General features: G+C 42.1%; 1 protein-coding gene across 2 annotated transcripts in view; it reads left to right on the forward strand.

Moving 5' to 3' along the window:
- The window catches only part of MMP17 (matrix metallopeptidase 17), a 112,858-nt gene extending 99,307 nt beyond the window's left edge, over positions 1-13,551 (forward strand). For both annotated transcript variants that reach the window (XM_058158203.1, XM_058158204.1), the window contains exons 9-10: positions 11,448-11,705; positions 12,585-13,551. In XM_058158203.1, the coding sequence (XP_058014186.1) occupies positions 11,448-11,705; positions 12,585-12,907 (581 nt within the window). In that variant the 3' untranslated portion in view covers positions 12,908-13,551. The remainder of the gene's footprint in view (positions 1-11,447; positions 11,706-12,584) is intronic.
- Positions 13,552-21,197: the final 7,646 nt, after the last annotated feature.

Below are 21,197 nucleotides of genomic sequence, written 5' to 3' on the forward strand. Positions count from 1 at the left end.
AATTATTACATTCCATTTTCCTTATTTCATATTATTTACTCCTACCTTTTACACAAAATTTTAATTTTCATATCAATATTAGCTAATACGCAATAACATCTAAACCGATGTGCTTTAGCATCTGTATTATCTTCCGTTATAGTTTCAATAGTATAACCCACAAGGAAAAAAAAGTACAAAATTGTCTGTCTGTTTTCTTTTCTCCTCTACTTCTTACAACATCCCTCTCCTTTCCTCTTCTTTCTCCTCCCTCTCTTCTCTACTCCCCTCTCCTTCCTCTTTCCTTCTCCTCTCCTTCCCACTCCTTCCTTTTCTCTTTCTCTCCTTCTCCTGTCCCCTTTCTATTTCCCTTCTCTCTTCTTCTCCGCTTCTATCTCCTTCCCTTTCTATTCTTCTCCCCTCCACTACCCTCTCTCCTTTCCCCTCTCTTACCCTTACTCTTTCTCCCCCTCTCTCCCCCTCCCTTCCACTCCACTCCATTTCCCTCTCTCTTTTCATAGTTGCATATAATATTCCCAATATCTATAGAATATGGTGTATTTTCCAAATAGTATCTCTTTCAGCTATAACCATACAGCTTCTTTAAATTGCATTCAAAAGTCAAAGAAACAGACATAATCACACATATATTGTTACAAGTATCTCACAATACTTGACAACACAGTATCAACAGTAGAAACCTTCAAATTTCTGGGTTCTATCATATCGCAAGATCTCAAATGGACAGCTAACATCAAAAACATCATTAAAAAAGGACAACAAAGAATGTTCTTTCTGCGCCAACTCAGTAAGCTCAAACTGCCCAAGGAGCTGCTGATCCAATTCTACAGAGGAATGACAATTTGCACCTCTATAACTGTCTGGTTCGGTTCTGCAACCCAACAAGAAAAACACAGACTTCAGAGGATAATTAGAACTGCAGAAAAAATAATTGCTACCAACTTGCCTTCCATTGAGGACCTGTATACTGCACGAATCAAGAAGAGGGCCGTGAAAATATTTGCAGATCCCTCGCATCCTGGACATAAACTGTTTCAACTCCTACCCTCAAAACGACGCTATAGAGCACTGCACACCAGAACAACTAGACACAAGAACAGTTTTTTCCCGAAGGCCATCACTCTGCTAAACAAATAATTCCCTCAACACTGTCAAATTATTTACTAAATCTGCACTACTATTAATCTTCTCGTAGTTCCCATCACCAATCTCTTTCCACTTATGACTGTATGACTATAACTTGTTGCTGGCAATCCTTATGATTTATATTGATATATTGACCATCAATTGTGTTGTAAATGTTGTACCTTGATGAAGGTATCTTTTCTTTTATGTACACTGAGAGCATATGCACCAAGACAAATTCCTTGTGTGTCCAATCACACTTGGCCAATTAAAAAAAAAAATTATATTCTATTCTATATTGTTAATAATAATCAGCATTATACTATCATCATAATATTAATTAATCTTCATGTTAATAATTTTATACACATCATCATTCTAGTCACATATATCTATGCAACTGCAATATTATTCTTTTAATACTCACAACACTTCATTAATCAAACAGCATACCGTCTAAATATCAGTTTCTTACATCCTCACATTTCAAGCTTACCACTATTTTCATTCTTTGTGTCTATTTTTCATATTTCTTTTTCTAGCTTATTTGACTTTGTGATACATTGCTTTACACCCTTCCATTCTAAACTTCCACTAATATTTTTCTTTCCCCCCCCCTCCATATTATTATATTCAAAGACATGATACTCTGTTTTATCATTCATATTCCCATTCTCTATTTTAAAATTTATTTAATACACATAAATATATCTACTTTCACTTTACCTACATGATAGTCATATTTTATACACTTTTAATAATACCATAATTCAACCATATCATTCTAATATTAATACAATTATTACCATATAATCATGACATATCTTTAACTCTTTTTCTCCCCTTAACCATTATCTCTTATCCACATCCCTTCCTATAATCCTACTTTTTTAAAAACTTGTCTCCCCTGCTTTTCCTCTTAAATCTTTCATTCCATCTACTTCAAGGTTTATATTCTGAATCCATAATTTAATTTTTCCTCCTTGCCCTGTTTTTCCCCACTGTTTAATTTGAGAGCTTTCTGTTCTAAATTCTATCATTTTTCCCCAAGCCTCTTCTTGTTCCTCGCATTTTTTTAAAAATCTTTTAAAATGTTTTCCCCTATTTTAATTCCTCAATTTTTATTAATTTTAATAGTGTCTCCTCCTTGTTATCTTCTGTTTGTTGGTTTCTCGGTTCTAATTCACCTTCTATTCCAGTTAATAGTTCCATTTTTTCCTTCTTGTCCCGATCTTTGTTCTTCATCTTTTTTGTATACAATTTTTTTTAATTTGAATTTATATCCCGCCCTTCTCTGAAGACTCAGGGCGGCTTACAATGTGTTAAGCAATAGTCTTCATCCATTTGTATATTATATACAAAGTCAACTTTTTATTGCCCCCAACAATCTGGGTCCTCATTTTACCTACCTTATAAAGGATGGAAGGCTGAGTCAACCTTGGGCCTGGTGGGACTTGAACATGCAGTAATTGCAAGCAGCTGTGTTAATAACAGACAGACTTAGTCCGTTGAGCCACCAGAGGCCCTTTATTTTCCAGTCTTCTATCTATACGATTCAATATTTCCACCATATCTTTATGCAGTTCCAGGGTAAGATCCTTAATGTCTTTGTTATCTTGAGTTATTAATATTTCCTTTAGGTCTCCTCAATCATCCATTCAGAAACCAGACCTCCAAATCAAGTTTAAATGTCTCATCAATGTCCAATCAAATCAGTTAGTTGCTTCAGGGGTCCTCCACTCCGCAAGTCGTTTTTGTATATTCAATAGTATTTAGAGGTCCAGATACCAATTCTTTTATTTAATATTCCAGTCTCCAGCGGTTAGAAAGCAAATATCTCAATATACCATATGTCAAGTTATTGTGTTCTCTTTGCTGACGATGTCAAACTATTTAACACCACCAACAATACTACTACCCTTCAAAAAGACCTTGAGTTTGTATCCAATTGGTCTAAAACTTGGCAACTCGAAATCTCAACCAGCAAATGCTCAGTCTTACATATTGGAAAAAAGAACCTAAACACTAAGTACAAGCTTGATGGACATTACCTTGCAGATGACCCCCATCCTGTTAAAGACCTTGGAGTTTTCATATCAAATGATCTAAGTGCCAAAGCCTACTGCAACTACATAGCAAAAAAGGCTTTAAGAGTTGTAAACTTAATCTTGCGTAGCTTCTTCTCCAGAAACACTACACTACTAACCAGAGCATACAAAACATTTGCTAGACCAATTCTTGAATACAGCTCACCTGTCTGGAACCCATACCACATTCACACAATTGAACGTGTCCAGAAATATTTTACTAGAAGAGTTCTCCGCTCCTCTGAAAACAACAAAATACCTTATACCACCAGACTTGAAATCCTGCGTTTAGAAAAATTAGAACTCCGCCGATCCGTCAAGACCTGTGCTTAACTCATAGAATCATCTATTGCAATGTCCTTCCTGTTGAAGACTACTTCAGCTTCAATCGCAATAATACAAGAGCAAACAATAGATTTAAACTTAATGTTAACCGCTTCAATCTTGATTGCAGAAAATATGACTTCTGCAACAGAGTTATTAATAGCTCAGGCTGTTAAGAAGCCTGTTATTAGAACACAGTAGCCTGCAATTACTGCAAGTTCAAGCCCGGCCCAAGGTTGACTCAGCCTTCCATCCTTTATAAGGTAGGTAAAATGAGGACCCAGATTGTTGGGGGGGCAATAAGTTGACTTTGTAAAAAATATACAAATAGAATGAGACTATTGCCTTATACACTGTAAGCCGCCCTGAGTCTTCGGAGAAGGGCGGGATATAAATGTAAAAAAAACCAAAACACTTGGAACACACTACCTGACTCTGTGGTCTCTTCCCAAAATCCCCAAAGCTTTAACCAAAAACTGTCTACTATTGACCTCACCCCATTCCTAAGAGGACTATAAGGAGCGTGCATAAGAGCACAAAAGTGCCTACCGTTCCTGTCCTATTGTTTCCTTTCATTATATCAAATTAATATAGTTATTGCATACTTTTGCTCATATATATGCTTATATGATATGTAGTTATTTTATGTTGATGCTTGTGTATATTGTGACAAAATAAAATAAAAAAAATAAATATACATCGTTCAACAGTTATTTCCCTCCATTTCAATATTTGCTCCCAAGTCACAAAAATTTACTATCATCAGCAGATGGCCCTCTTTACTTCACTTTGCTTCTTCTGCTTTTATTGTGACTGCTCCTGTTTTACTTTTATTTTGACATACCCAGTTTATTTCTTTTGCTTAGTTTATCTTATAACTCCCTTGTTTGAAGAAAAGGTAGGTTGGTAGTTCCAGCATGTTAATATGCCTTCTTTGTTTGTTTGTTTTTAAAACTTGTCTCCCTGCTTTTCCTCTTAAATCTTTCATTCCATCTACTTATTTATTTATTTTATTAATTTTTGCCCTTCTCCAAGGACTCAGGTGTACAGCCAAAATAAAACAGCTTATATACAAATTAAAACATTTAAAACCTAGCAAATTACAAAAGGCTGATAGTTAAAATTTAGTTTTAAAATTTTAGAAATATTAATAAAACCCAAATTAAAATTTGACACTATTATGCCAGTCCTTGAATAAATAGGTGTGTTTTGAGCTCACGACGGAAGGTCACCTTCTATTCCAGTTAATAGTTCCATTCCTTGCCCACAGAGAAGGCCCTGTTCTGGGGGCCTGAATACACTGTTTAAGACGGCACCCTGAGACCTCTCTGTGAGCGAGGTCGGTGGGAGGCATAAGGTAACAGCAGGTCTCTTAAGTACCGGGTCCTAAGCCATGGGCGCTTTAAAGGTGGTAACCAATCTTCCGCACCCGGAAAACCACAGGAAGCCAGTGCAGTCAACGGAGTAGTGGTGTTACGTGAACATGGGCTCCCACCACTCAGCGGGACCAGACTTAGCCTCCGGGTGCACCTCAAGGGCCCATGTAGAGCATTGCAGTAATCCATTAAATGTAACCAGGCGTGAGTGACCGTGCATAAGGCATCCCGGTCAAGGAAGGGCGCAACTGGCGGACCAGTTATTGTAAAGGTCTCCTCCTGGACGGCCAGATGTTCATCAAAGGACAGTTTAAATGTCTCATCAATGTCCAATCAAACCACCTCCTTTGGGGCCACTAACTCGCTCCCAACAGTCAATAGTATGAGGTCCAGATACCAATTCTTTTATTTAATATTCCACTCCAGCCTTCAAGGTTTATATCTGAATCCATAATTTAATTTTTCCTCCTTGCCCTGTTTTTCCCCACTGTTTAATTTGAGAGCTTTCTGTTCTAAATTCTATCATTTTCCCCAAGCCTCTTCTTGTTTGTATCCAATTTTTTAAAATCTTTTAAAATGTTTTCCCAGCAAATTCCTCAATTTTATTAATTTTAATAGTGTCTCCTCCTGTTATCTTCTGTTTGTTGGTTTCTGTTCTAATTCACCTTCTATTCCAGTTAATAGTTCCATTTTCCTTCTTGTCCCGATCTTTGTTCTTCATCTTTTTGTATACAATTTTTTAATTTGAATTTATATCCTTCTCTGAAGACTCAGGGCACTACAATGTGTTAAGCAATAGTCTTCATCCATTTGTATACTATATACAAAGTCAACTTATTGCCCCCAACAATCTGGGTCCTCATTTTACCTACCTTATAAAGGATGGAAGGCTGAGTCAACCTTGGGCCTGGTGGGACTTGAACATGCAGTAATTGCAAGCAGCTGTGTTAATAACAGACAGACTTAGTCTGCTGAGCCACCAGTGGCCCTTTATTTTCCAGTCATCTATCACGATTCCTTCCACCATATCTTTATGCAGTTCAGGGTAAGATCCTTAATGTCTTTGTTATCTTGAGTTATTAATATTTCCTTTAGGTCTCCTCAATCATCCATTCAGAAACCAGACCTCCAAATCAAGTTTAAATGTCTCATCAATGTCCAATCAAATCAGTTAGTTGCTTCAGGGGTCCTCCACTCCAAAAGTCGTTTTTGTATATTCAATAGTATTTAGAGGTCCAGATACCAATTCTTTTATTTAATATTCCAGTCTCCAGCGGTTAGAAAGCAAATATCTCAATATACCATATGTCAAGTTATTGTGTTCTCTTTGCTGTCGATGTCAAACTATTTAACACCACCAACAATACTACTACCCTTCAAAAAGACCTTGAGTTTGTATCCAATTGGTCTAAAACTTGGCAACTCGAAATCTCAACCAGCAAATGCTCAGTCTTACATATTGGAAAAAAGAACCTAAACACTAAGTACAAGCTTGATGGACATTACCTTACAGATGACCCCCATCCTGTTAAAGACCTTGGAGTTTTCATATCAAATGATCTAAGTGCCAAAGCCTACTGCAACTACATAGCAAAAAAGGCTTTAAGAGTTGTAAACTTAATCTTGCGTAGCTTCTTCTCCAGAAACACTACACTACTAACCAGAGCATACAAAACATTTGCTAGACCAATTCTTTTTTTTTCCCAAAAAAAGTTTTTATTGGTCAAAAAAAAGTTTATACAAATACATATCAGGTATGGTAAATTTTCATTTTTCTTATACATGATAAGAATTTTACTCAAAATTTTAAACACATACAACAGCCATATGACAAGCAGGTAATACGGAGTAGCTAAGTTTACCAATCTTACATACGCAATAAAGAAGGGTCAAGAATAATCAGAATATCATACGAAAGAGAATAAGTAAAACCAACACAATACCAAATATCTTTGTCACCTCCTAGTTTTGGATCTCAGAACTCTGGGTTCAGCCTGACCCAACTCCAGGGGCAACAGCGGCAGCCGCCTCCGCCCCATGGTCTATAACCTCCCTTCTTCAATTCCTGGGTCATCTGATTCCAGGAGGGCTTTGTGTTCCTCCACGAGGCCGTAGCCTCCATAATTGTACTAATTTTTTCGTAATGCCCTCCCGGAAAATCATCAATCCCTCTGGCATCAGCCATCTGAAGCCTACTCCTTCTGGTACAATTTGCTTGACAAAAGTAATATTTCTTTCTCATTTCACGTACCTGTCTGGGAATCTGCCTCAGAATGGCTATCTCCCTGCCCCTATAAGTCAGTGCCCCACTCCTATGTTTTCTAAAATTTCATCTCTCGTCTCTCTTTTCACAAATTTGACATGAACCTCTCTAGGAACTGCATGCGTGCGTGCATATTGTGAATTAACTCTATAAACTCGATCCACATCCCAATTCATAAAATCAACACCTCTCCCAAGAAATTCTCCCAACAGTTAGTCACAACATCTCTCAAGTCTTCTTGGTCCACTTCTTCCAAATTTTGAAACCTAAGGAAATAAGACATTTTATCCATCTGTAATCCAAGCACAGCATTGCTTGTCGTCTCCCTCTTTTCTGCACTGCCCGCATCTCACCCTCCAAACCTTCCACTTTCTGCTTATTTTCTGCTGAGACTTGTTGAGTATCCTTTAAATCCTTTTGGATAGTCACAATTTCTGCTCTTATTTCATCCAGTTTCTTGTCCATATTAGATAACTTTTCCAAAATTCTCTCCATTTCTCCAGCAGTTGGTCTCTGACCTTTTGCCATTTAAAAAAATTTTCTAAAATCCTCAGGCAAGCACAGTATCCTTGTAATTTCCTCCGGATCCACCAGGGGCACTCACAGGAGCAACGAGTCCAGAGTACAGTTAGTCAACCAGGAAGCCGAAGGAAGTGATGTCATCAAGATTCTCATAGTGAAGGCGGAAGCTGGGCGCCACCATTGTTCCCCAGAGGAGGGGCCTCAAACCCTCCCTCCTAAATTTCTCCATCACCTCTTCTCTCCAGAGCTCCACAAAACCGGTAATCTTGTTATTTTAAGTTCTCCTCTCTCCAAAGTGATTCGTACTCCTTCCAGTCGCAGGGAGAAAACCCCCGCACTCCGGGTACTCCACTCACGTTTGCCGATATCCCTTCCTTCTTCATTCCTCAATTCTTCTCCGTTCCTGTTCACCACCAGGCTGCTGCAATTATAAATCCAAAGCCCGGTGTCACGGGCACAGCGGCCCAGGCGACGACCAAAATAATGGCGGCCTGTGGCCTCGAACCCGCCGAGCCTAGGGGCGCCAGCATCGGTCCCCCCAGTCCTGTATATCGGCTGGGAGACCCCTGGCGAGCCGTCCGTGCGGCAGGTGTCCTTTTCGGAACACCTGGCCCCTGAGGGCCTCGGCGGCGGCCGGATTCGGACACTGGAGGCAGGAGAAGCCTTCCAGACGTCCGTTGCCACCGGATACCGGAAGTCGTCTCCGCTAGACCAATTCTTGAATACAGCTCACCTGTCTGGAACCCATACCACATTCACACAATTGAACGTGTCCAGAAATATTTTACTAGAAGAGTTCTCCGCTCCTCTGAAAACAACAAAATACCTTATACCACCAGACTTGAAATCCTGCGTTTAGAAAAATTAGAACTCCGCCGATCCGTCAAGACCTGTGCTTAACTCATAGAATCATCTATTGCAATGTCCTTCCTGTTGAAGACTACTTCAGCTTCAATCGCAATAATACAAGAGCAAACAATAGATTTAAACTTAATGTTAACCGCTTCAATCTTGATTGCAGAAAATATGACTTCTGCAACAGAGTTATTAATAGCTCAGGCTGTTAAGAAGCCTGTTATTAGAACACAGTAGCCTGCAATTACTGCAAGTTCAAGCCCGGCCCAAGGTTGACTCAGCCTTCCATCCTTTATAAGGTAGGTAAAATGAGGACCCAGATTGTTGGGGGGGGCAATAAGTTGACTTTGTAAAAAATATACAAATAGAATGAGACTATTGCCTTATACACTGTAAGCCGCCCTGAGTCTTCAGAGAAGGACGGGATATAAATGTAAAAAAAACCCAAAAAAAAACACTTGGAACACACTACCTGACTCTGTGGTCTCTTCTCAAACTCCCAAAAGCTTTAACCAAAAACTGTCTACTATTGACCTCACCCCATTCCTAAGAGGACTATAAGGAGCGTGCATAAGAGCACAAAAGTGCCTACCGTTCCTGTCCTATTGTTTCCTTTCATTATATCAAATTAATATAGTTATTACATACTTTTGCTCATATATATGCTTTTATGATATGTAGTTATTTTATGTTGATGCTTGTGTATATTGTTGTGACAAAATAAAATAAAAAAAAATAAATATACATCGTTCAACAGTTATTTCCCTCCATTTCAATATTTGCTCCCGAGTCACAAAAATTTACTATCATCAGCAGATGGCCCTCTTTACTTCACTTTGCTTCTTCTGCTTTTATTGTGACTGCTCCTGTTTTACTTTTATTTCGACATACCCAGTTTATTTCTTTTGCTTAGTTTATCTTATAACTCCCTTGTTTGAAGAAAAGGTAGGTTTGTAGTTCCAGCATGTTAATATGCCTTCTTTGTTTGTTTGTTTTTTAAAACTTTTTCAATAAAAAAAGAGAAGAAGAAAAAAATATGCCTTCTTAATATCATGCCTTTTATTTGGCGGGTTCCATTTCCCACTTAATTTTCTTTTTAAACAGATAGTTACTGCTTTACATTTCCAATGTGGTTTTTTTTCACAATAGTTGCACGCCCCTGTAGCAAACTGTTCTAAAAGGTATTCCCCCTTAAATTTTTTGTGGGGTCCAACTTCAGCTGTAAATCTTTTCTTACCCAGATGACACACCATTCAGCATTTCTCTACTCCTGCACAAACTTATGGTTCTGGCTGTTCCTTGGCTTCATGGCAGCCATTTTGACTGCTGATGCTCCTAGCCTTTGGATGAGAGGGTTTTCCAAATCAGGGAGGTGAGATGCGGCTCCCCTTGACCTGCAAGGTGGCCCCCCTTTGCTTCACCACCCCTCCTAGGTGGCTATGGCTTCTAGTGAAGCCCCTGACAGGGAGAGCTCAGAATGGACTCGCAGAGGTTGTAGATCTCACATTGAAACCACCGGAAGTTCAACCGGAAGAACCGTAAATAACACCTCTAACTGGCCCTGCCCCATCTATTCTCTGCCTCCCAAGTCCCAGCTGGAACTGGGAGGAAATGGGGATTTTGCAGTAATCTTCCCCTGCCATGCCCACCAAGCCACGCCCACTAAGCCACATCCACAGAACTGGTAGTAAAAAAATGTGAAACCCACCACTGATTTACTTCACGTGTTATATTATATATAAAGAAAAGTTATTGAATCCTGCTGAATCAGCTACTTATGTGTGCTTTCTGGATGTGATTGCTGCCCCAAACTCTGACACGTCCTTGCAGCAAATAGCGAACAGCCAGATCAACTTCAGCACATTATTGCAGCCTGATTCAGCACGAACAGCTGATTGGTGGGGGGATCGGCCTCCCGGAATACCCCCTCCAATCAGCTGTTCAAGGCTGCAGGGATTGCCACAGACCATTGCCACCTTTGGCCTCGTGGGCGGGGCTACATTTGGCGTATAAGACACACCCAGTGGTGGGATTCAAGTAATTTAACAACCGGTTCTCTGCCCTAATGATTTCTTCCAACAACCAGTTTGCCAAACTGCCCAGAAAGTTAACAACCGCTTCTCCTGAAGTGGTGCGAACTGGCTGAATCCCACCACTGGACACACCCCAATTTTCACCCTCTTTTACAGAGGTGAGGAATGTGTCTTATACACCAAAAAATACGGTACCTCTCTCTCAACTCCATGTGGTCAGCTGCCCTAGGACCATGTGAATGATGGTTCTGTTCTGTCTCCTTCCCCAGCAACGAGCTGGCCTTCAGCCAGTGGATTCACGGCTCTTATCAGTCCTGGCAGAGAAATTGCAGCTGTCTGCCAAAGTTCCAACAAATGACTCACAGAGTAAGACTTTCAGCTCTCTTTGAAATGGTTCAACTAATTTTTGCTTCCCATGGAATGAGAGCAGTCCCAAAGCTCCTTATATATCCGGTGGTGACGCCACCTCTCTAATCTTCTGAAGCGCGGGTCGATCTAAGCTTGATTATTATCAGCTGTGTCTGAAGGCATAGCTGGGGGAAGGGAGGAATCAGGGCATGATGGCCTCATTATATCCTCCGACTGGCCTGGTTCTGGCTCCTGGAGCCGAGCCAAAGGCATCGGTGCTCCCGAGGTAAGCCTTACCGGCCCTTCCCCCTCACTCTCGGAGTCACTTTCCGGCATGGGGCCAGGTTCGGGGGCTGGAGTCACAACAGGTTCTGCTTCATTAAACCATTTTTCCAATCAGCCTCCATACTTCCAGTGTCTTTCTCCCTGCTTGGAACTGAACCAGATGGCTATTTCTTCCAACAGCCCAAAGAAGGGAGAAGTAATTACTTACTTACCTCTTTCTTCTCCTCAGGAGACCGATATTGGGTGTTCAAAGACAACAACGTTGAAGAAGGCTACCCTCGGCCCATCTCGGATTTTGGCTTGCCCCCAGGAGGCATTGATGCAGCCTTTTCCTGGGCTCAGAACGACAGGACCTATTTCTTCAAAGACAATCTCTACTGGTGCTACGATGACCACCAGCAGAGAATGGATGCAGGTTATCCTTTAGAAAGCACCTTGTGGAAAGGCATTCCCAGCCAGCTGGACGATGCCACACACTGGTCAGATGGTGAGTTTGGATGTTCAGAGAGCTTCCTTTGAGACAACTTTTGCTGGAAGTAAGGAGAATGCTGTGGCCCAGAGTGAGTTGTCCATGATGAATTGGCCGTGTTGAGTTGGTTGTGGCGAGTTGTCCCATGGCAAGTTGGCCATGAATGGGCCGCGCCAGGGTTCCGACCGATGCCCTAATTAAATCATGAGCCTCAAGCCAAGCTTCAAAAGAAATCCAGTTATTTATTAGGAGCTTCATGTTGGCACAGACCAAGTGAAGCCAACTCTGACCTCACTTAATTCGCATCCTGGCTCTTACCCTGTTTCCCCATCCCCCTGAGGTGTGTCATCAGTCACATTCTCCAATGAAGCAATTTTGTGGGTTGTAGGGATCCCTCCCTCCAGCCACTGTGGGTCTGCGTGGATATGACCTTGATATGGCCAGCTGGAATGTGCTTTGTTTTGACTGAAGTGCAAGTTCCTCAATGCAGCTGCGATGTTCGATTCCCTATCTCCCTGCCTATGACAACTTGAGAGCAGGTCAGGAATGCTTTGCGAATTGACGCCGCATTGAGTTGGCCACATTGAGTTGACTGTGGAGAATTGTCCCACGGTGAGTTGGCCATGATGAATTGGCCGTGTTGAGTTGACTGTGGCAAACTGTCCCATGATGAGTTGGCCATAATGAATTGGCTGCATTGAGTTGGCTGTGGGGAATTGTCCCATGGTGAGTTGGCCATGATGGATTGGCTGCATTGAGTTGGCTATGATGAGTTGTCCCATGGCAAGTTGGCCATGATGAATTGGCTGTGTTGAGTTGACCATGTTGAGTTGGCTGTGGTGAGTTGTCCCATTCCATTCTGGACATAACCTTTTCTTTCTGTCTCTCTTCTTCCAGGGGCCACCTACTTTTTCAAGGGCAAGGAATATTGGAAAGTTACGGACAGCAATCTGGAGTCCGAATCAGGCTATCCCCGCTCGATTGCGAAAGACTGGCTGGTGTGCAGCGACATGCAGGCTGATGCGCCAGAACCAGCCGAGCGCTCCAGGACTGGGGGCCGCTCCAAGCAGGGATACCACGACGAAAGCCGATCGGAAAGCGAAGTCTGCTCCTGCACCTCATCTTCCTCCGACCTGCCATCCTGCACCTCCCTCAGACTCTGGTGCAGCCTGGTCTTGGTCACTCTTTGGACAGCAGTGTTGGTCCATGGACCTCTATGACCGACGGGGTCACTTTGGACTGCAGCAAATTCAGGGTTGCCAACGGACGCTGGGGGTGGAACCAGACCCAGGTCTCCCCATCGCAGCGGTGTGAAGAAAGCAACATCTAAACATTCCTAGCAATGTGATGTGGAATTAGTTTCAAATTCTCCATGAGAAGCAAAAGAGCATTTTTAATTATCATGATGATTATTATTGTTGTTCTGATTTCCTTCGGTTGGCTGAGGTGGGTTTACAGTTCCCTTTTTATTTTATTTGATTTTTTTTTTAAGTTAACTTGCTTTTCACGCCAGATTTTGCAGGTTTCTCACTTCCTCCGGTCTCTTCTTTTCCCAGCATACAAACCCATGAATAAAGTTTTTGACCTGCCACATAGTCATTATATTCCCACGGGGTTATTTATTCTCTTTTGCTCGGGGTATTTAAAATACACCCACCCCCGTCCATCTCCTTGCAAAAACAAAAGGGGGAAAAACCCAACTTTTATTATTTCAGTGTTGGTCGAGGTGGAACCTCTGAGAATTTAGTCCCCAGGGAATTGGGGAAAGCTGCAGGGCGCGATTACAGTTGGTCTTCGAATTACGACCCCAGATGGGTCCAAAAGGTCCGTTGTTAAGCAAGACCCTTGCTAAATCAGTTTTGCCCCCATTTTACAATACGTTTCTGCCATCGTTGTTAAGTCAAAGGTGAATCTGCAAAGGTGACTTTGGCTTGTCAGGAGCTGGCTGCGAAGGTCACAAAAGGGGATCACGTGACCCTGGGACACTGCAACCGTCATAAGTACATGTCAGTTGTCAAGCACCTGAATTCTGATAATGAATAGAATAGAATAGAATAGAATAGAATAGAATAGAATAGGAGAATGGAATGGAATGGAATGGAATGGAATAAAGATGAGATGAGATGAGACGAGACGAGACGAGGATAGGATAGGATAGGAAAGGATAGGATAGGATAGGATAGGATAGAACAACAGTACTTTAGAATAGAAGAGAGGAGAATAGAGGAGGAGAGAAGAGAAAAGAGAAAAGAGAATGGAATAGAGTAGAATAGAATAGAATAAAGAAAAGAAAGAATGGAATACAATAGAATAGAATAGAATAGAATGGAATGGAATGGAATGGAATGGAATGGAATGGAATGGAATGGAATGGAATGGAATGGAATGGAATGGAATAGAGACGAGACGAGACGAGACGAGACGAGACTGGGATGGGATGGGATGGGATGGGACGGGACGGGACGGGAGGGGAGGGGAGGGGATAGGATAGGATAGGATAGAATAGAACAACAGTACTTTAGAATAGAAGAGAGGAGAATAGAGGAGGAGAGAAGAGAAAAGAGAAGAGAGAAGAGAGAATGGAATAGAGTAGAATAGAATAGAATAAAAAAGAGAAAGAATGGAATGGAATGGAATGGAATAGAATAGAATAGAATAGAATAGAATAGAATAGAATAGAATAGAATAGAATAGAATAGAATAATAACTTATGATGGGCGGTAAGGGATTTGTCCGATACTGAAGCACTTTTCTTTTTTTTAATTTAATTGACTTTTTAAAAAAATTTCATAGCATTATTTTAAAACATTTTCATTAGGTTTCCATAAAATTCCTTGTGACAATTTAAATTTCTGAAAATATACTATTTGTATCGCCCACGCATAAGTTTAGTGCATGTCACGTAAGTGAAACTAAATGGCGCTATAGTGCGACGACAAACAAAAAAGCCTTGTCCCAGAATAGCTCGCGCATCTCCCCCCCCCACACCACCCAGCTGTAACGGATAAGCAGAGCTGGTAGCCGGCGCCCCCCCCAAACCCAATCCACGATGTGCGCGAGACATGCGCAGACGACAATACACAGCGCATTACTGTGGAACCGGTGGGCGGTTAGAAAATTTTACTACTAACAGAGATACAAAAGTGGGCGGTAGGTATAAAAAGGTTGACTACCCCTGCACTACATGATATAGCAGAATAAATAAATACAAATAAATACAAAATTATGCATATACCCACATTTATTTATTTATTTATTTATTTATTTATTTATTTATTTATTTATTTATTTATTTATTTATTGGTCAAACACAACAGTATAAGTATAAGCATGAAATAACCATACGAATTGAATACAATCAAAGGGAACATTAGGACAGGAATGGTAGGCACGCTGGTGCTCTTATGATTATTATACATGATTATTATACATGATTATTATACATTAGATACATGATTATTATATCATGTAATCATGGGGATTGTAAAGTCTTGCCTCTCCAATCTTCCCAAGAAAGCAGGACTCTTGAAAGAGCAGTGGTTCCAAAAGGAGCTTTTATTGGAAGGTTTGTGATAACAAGAGATCTAGAACTGAAGTGTCTCACTTAAAATCAGCTATTTAAAGCAACGCTAACCAAACCCTTCCCACACTACATCATTGCAGGAAACAGAAACAGAGACTTCATATAGAGATTAAGACAGTAATGTAGGAAACAGGAACGGGAAACAGAAACAGAAACTTCATATACAGACCATTCCATTCCTCCCCCGCTTCCTACCACCAAAATGCACCAAAATTCTATTACCTATAGAAATATCTGGGATCTGTCAGGGCTGCTGCGACAGTCGTAAGTGTGAAAAACGATCCTAAGTCACATTTTTTCAGCACCATTCTAACTTTGACCAAATGCTTGTAAGTCAAGGACTTACATGTACAGGTAGTCCTCGAATTACAACAGTTCACTTAGTGACCAGAGTAATAACGACACTGAACAAAGCAACTCAGGACCGTTTTTCACACTTACGACCGTTGTAGCATTCCCCAGGAACGTGTGATCAAAATTCAGACGCTTGGCAACTGGCTCATATTTGTGACGGTCACAGCGTCCTGGGTTCGTACGATCCCCTTTTGTGACCTTCTGACAAGCAAAGTCAATGGGGAAACCAGATTCCTTTATTATTATTTATTATTATTATTATTTTGCATTTATATCCCGCCCTTCTCCGAAGACTCAGGGCGGCTTACACTATGTCAAGCAATAGTCTTCATCTATTTGTATATTATATACAAAGTCAACTTATTGCCCCCAACAATCTGGGTCCTCATTTTACCTACCTTATAAAGGATGGAAGGCTGAGTCAACCTTGGGCCTGGTGGGGCTTGAACCTGCAGTAATTGCAAGCAGCTGCTGTTAATAACAGACTGTCTTACCAGTCTGAAAAGTCGTAAAATGGGGCAAAACCCACTTCACAAACGTCTCACTTAGCAACATAATTGTTGGGCTCAACTGTGGCCGTATGTCAGAAATTACCGGCGTAGCCTAATTATGATTTTAAAAGAGAAAAGAAACTCATGCATTGCCAGATGAGGGCAGCAGAGATCATTAAATTTGGCAGAATGAAGCCAGAATGAAGTGGTTTTTCGTAACAAGGACTCAGTGCAGCGTATTCACTGCAGTGCTGGGGTTGCATGGCTCTGGAAAAGGAGAAGAAAAAAAAAACCTTGGATTTTGCATCAAAAGTCTTAAAACGCCATTGAGGAGCGTCATCCGTTATCGGAAAATTAAACTCCAACTTCAACCAGCTCCAGGAGATTATAAAAACCTGGACCATTTGAGCGGGAGTGTTCACGAAAATCAGAGTTGTTATTGTGAATCCAAGGATGTAATCCTACAATGTTTTTTTTGTTATTCCCATAAAAACATGCCGGGTGGATTCCCAACAAGGAGAAAGCAAAAAATAGAGAATAGGAGGTCCAATTGTGGAGACGGGAAAACTTTCTGGAAATTGCGGCTTTTTGAAAAGAAACGCATCTTGGTTGAAGTCTGCAGAGATTCTCAGTCGTCCAGGTCATGGTTGTCTCAAAGGTGCATTTTTTTTTTCAAGCGGCAACTGGACTTTCTGGTTTTTCTTTTGAAGACGTTTCGCTTCTCATCTCAAGAAGCTTCTTCAGCTCTGACCGGATGGTGGGGAATGGAAGGATTTATATTCCTTGCAGGCAGCTGGTCATTTGCATCCTTTTAGAGGGTTGTTGAGGCCACTTGGAGGTTTCTCTGTGTCCTCAGGGTCACCTGAGTGGTGCTCCTGGTTCCTGTAGTCTGCAATTCCCCCTCCCCCCTCTGAAAATCCATCCCTACTCCCACACCATTCAAAGGGTCTTCATCCCAAATTGTACAGCTAAACGTCTGTAGGGATTCCCAGTCATCCTAGATGACCGGGTCATGGACAACCATGGACCAAAGCATATTTGGGACAACCATGACCTGAATGACCGAGAATATAAATCCTTCCATTCCCCACTATCCGGGTCAGAGCTGAAGCAGCATTCTTGGATGAGAAGCGAAACATCTTCAAAAGAAAAAAGAAAAAAACAAGAAAGTCCAGTTGCCTCCTGAAAAAGCAGCTTGGGGACATCTTGGTTGAAGGTTTGGATTTCAACACACAACGGAGAACGAAGTAGATGGACATCTCTCCACCACCCAGGATCTTAAGTGGAGAAATAGGTTGCTTTGCGTGTCATGTACAAAGCTGTGTTTTGCTAATCCAAGGTGTGGAAGAAGCCCTGATGGATTGGAGTCCTACCTCACCATCCATGGACCATTGTGATAAGACTCCTGACCCGCTTCATGCAACCTTTAATGTCAGAATGAAATAAGCCGGTCCATTATAAATTTTTTTAAGCGTATGGCACGTGTTAGCCAGGGATCACCGAAGCGGCTGGTTGCAGGGGTGGGCTTCAAAACTTTTAGCAATGGGTTCTCTGCCCGGTTGCTGGGTGGGCGTGGCTATGGTGGACGTGGCCTAGTCAGCCTCCTGCACCATGGCAGGGAGGGGCATTTTTGCCCTCCCCGATCTCTGGAGGCTTTCCTCGAGTCTCTGGGAGGGTGAAAACAGCCTCCCAAACTTCCAGCAGGCCCATTTTTTGCCCACCCTGAGTGTCCGTGTGCGCTCTGTATCCTGCATCCAAAATGGGCCACTTGGGGACTCCCGGGAGGTGAGGGGAGGGGGATGGGAAGAGCCAGCTAGGAGTGGGGTTTGGGAGCTCTCCAAAATGCACAGAATCTTTGCTAGAGGTTCTCCCGATCTCCTGCAAACCCCCAGTAGCCCACCCTTGGCTGGCTACCTGAATGCCAGTAGGCAATCGGGGCAGGCTCCTTTCCTGCCCCTACACGGTTTATTCGCTCACAGGAATCGAGCCGCCGAGTAGCGGAGCGCAGGCTCTGGGTCTTACCACGTGAGCCACCATGATTTATGTTGAGACTCCGGAAAGAATGTGGAGAAGAGCAACAAAGATGATTAAAGGACTGGAAACTAAGACATATGAAGAATGATTGCAGGAATTGGGTAGGTCTAGTCTAGTGAAACATTGGGAAACGGTGGTTTAGTGGCTAAGATGTTGAGCTTGTCGATCGAAAGGTCGGCAGTTCAGCGGTTCGAATCCCTGGTGCTACATAATGGGGTGAGCTCCTGTTACTTGTCCCAGCTTCTGCCAACCTAGCAGTTCGAAAGCATGTAAAAAAGGCAAGTAGAAAAATAGGGACCACCTTTGGTGGGAAGGTAACAGCATTCCATGAGCCTTTGGCGTTGAGTCATGCGGGCCACATGACCACAGAGACATCTTTGGACAGCACTGGCTCTTCGGCTTTGAAATGGAGATGAGCACTGCCCCCTGGTGCACATATGAGTAGCACATATGTGCGAGGGGAACCTTTACCTATACCCAGTGATGAGATTCAGCCAGTTCGCACCACTTCGGGAGAACCGGTTGTTAACTTTCTGAGCAGTTTGGTGAACTGGTTGTTGGAAGAAATCATTAGGGCAGAGAACCGGTTGTTAAATTACTTGAATCCCACCACTGCCTATACCTTTAGTCTAGTGGAAAGAAGGTGTAGGGGGAATATCATAGCAGTCTTCCAATATTTGAGGGGCTGCCACAAAGATGACAAATTTACCAAAGCATCAAAAAACAAAAAAAGAATGAATGGATGGAATACTGCAACTAATGTTGGTGACCATACTACAAAAAAAGATGTTGAGACTTTGGAAACAGTTCAGAGAAGAGCAACCAAGATGATCAAAGGCCTGGAGACTAAAATATATGAAGAACGGCTGCAGGATTTGGGTCTGGCTAGTCTAAAGAAAAGAAGAATTAGAGGCGACATGATAGCAGTATTCCAGTATTTGAGGGGCTGCCACAAAGAAGAGCGGGGGGGTCAACCTATTCTTCAAAGCACTGGAAGACAGGAGAAGAAGCAATGGATGGAAACTCATCAAGGAGAAAAGTAACCTGGAATTGAGGAAAAACTTCCTAAAAGTGAGAACAATTAACCAGTGGAACAGCTGGCCTCCAGAAATCGTAGGTGCTCCATCACTGGAGGTTTTTAAGAAGAGTCTAGACAGTCACTTATCTGAAATAGTACAGGTTCTCCTGCTTGAGCAGGGGGCTGGACTAGAAGACCTCCAAGTTCCCTTCCAGCTCATTCTATTCTATTCTATTCTATTCTATTCTATTCTATTCTATTCTATTCTATTCTATTCTATTCTATTCTATTCCATTTCATTCCATTCCATTCCATTCCATTCAGTAGGGGGTTTCAAAATTTTTTATTAACGGTTCTGAGGGTGTGGCTTGGTGGGTGTGGCATGGCTTGGTGGGCGTGGTTTGATGGGCGTGCCAGGGGAAGAATACTATAAAATCTCCATTCCCTCCCCACTCCAGGGGGAGGCTACTGCAAAATCCCCATTTCCTCCCGATCAGCTGGGACTTGGGAGGCAGAGAACAGATGGGGGCAGGGTCAGTCAGAATTTTTACTACTGGTTCTCTGAACTACTCAAAATTTCCACTATTGTTTCTCCAGAACTGGTCAGAACCTGCTGAAACCCACCTCTGATTCTATTCTATTCTATTCTATTCCATTCAGTAGGGGGTTTCAAAAATTTTTATTAACGGTTCTGAGGGTGTGGCTTGGTGGGTGTGGCATGGCTTGGTGGGCATGGTTTGATGGGCGTGCCAGGGGAAGAATACTATAAAATCTCCATTCCCTCCCCACTCCAGGGGGAGGCTACTACAAAATCCCCATTTCCTCCCGATCAGCTGGGACTTGGGAGGCAGAGAACAGATGGGGGCAGGGTCAGTCAGAATTTTTACTACTGGTTCTCTGAACTACTCAAAATTTCCACTATTGTTTCTCCAGAACTGGTCAGAACCTGCTGAAACCCACCTCTGATTCCATTCCATTCCATTCTATAACCAACCTAGAACTAAGGAGAAATTTCCTATCGGCAAGAACAATCAACCAATGGAATAGATTGCTTTCAGAAGTGGTGGGTGGCCCATCACTGGAGGCTTCCAAGAAGAGACTGGGCAGCTATTGTAGGGAGTTGGATTAGATGTCCTCCAAGGTCCCTCCCAACTTTGGTGCAACATAATTTAGTGCAACACACAAGGTTAATACCACCTTCTCAGGACAGAAATGGTAGGGTTGGCACTTTACCTTGGATTCTTGAGCCAAAATGGTTGGTATTCTCCCAAATTTGACCCTTCCCAGTTTGGATTCTAGTGAGGTGGAATCTCCTCCCTCCCTAGTTCTTTCTTTACCTACGTCTTTGATACACGATGAATGCAGACATTAGTTCCACTTGCTGATAAGGATCTTGGCAGTCAACCGTAGGACAATAAAAACAAACTGGAAATTAATGGCTGGCACAGAGACGGTTCAAACACCTAGTTTGTTGATATGGACCATTGCCAGCTCAACAGCTTTGCTGATAGTCAACAAAGTCAGTCTGGACAGTAAAACGAGCAATAAAATATGTTACAACGGCATTTCTTAGGAAATCCGGGGAGGGAACTGCAACAATAACATAACATAACATCAGAGTTGGAAGGGACCTTGGAGGCCTTCTAGTCCAACCCCCTGCCTAGGCAGGAACCCTACACCATCTCAGTCAGATGGTTATCCAACATTTTCTTAAAAATTTCCAGTGTTGGAGCATTCACAACTTCTTCAGGCAAGTCGTTCCACTTATTAATTGTTCTAACTGTCAGGAAATTTCTCCTTAGTTCTAAGTTGCTTCTTTCTTTGATCAGTTTCCACCCATTGCTTCTTGTTCTACCCTCAGGTGCTTTGGAGAACAGCCTGACTCCCTCTTCTTTGTGGCAACCCCTGAGATATTGGAACACAACTATCATGTCTCCCCTAGTCCTTCTTTTTATTAAACTAGACATACCCAGTTCCTGCAATCGTTCTTCATATGTTTTAGCTTCCAGTCTCTGGTAGGCAATCTCTGG

The sequence above is a fragment of the Ahaetulla prasina genome, chromosome 15 (genome assembly GCF_028640845.1).
Source record: "Ahaetulla prasina isolate Xishuangbanna chromosome 15, ASM2864084v1, whole genome shotgun sequence".
Lineage (NCBI taxonomy): Eukaryota > Metazoa > Chordata > Lepidosauria > Squamata > Colubridae > Ahaetulla > Ahaetulla prasina.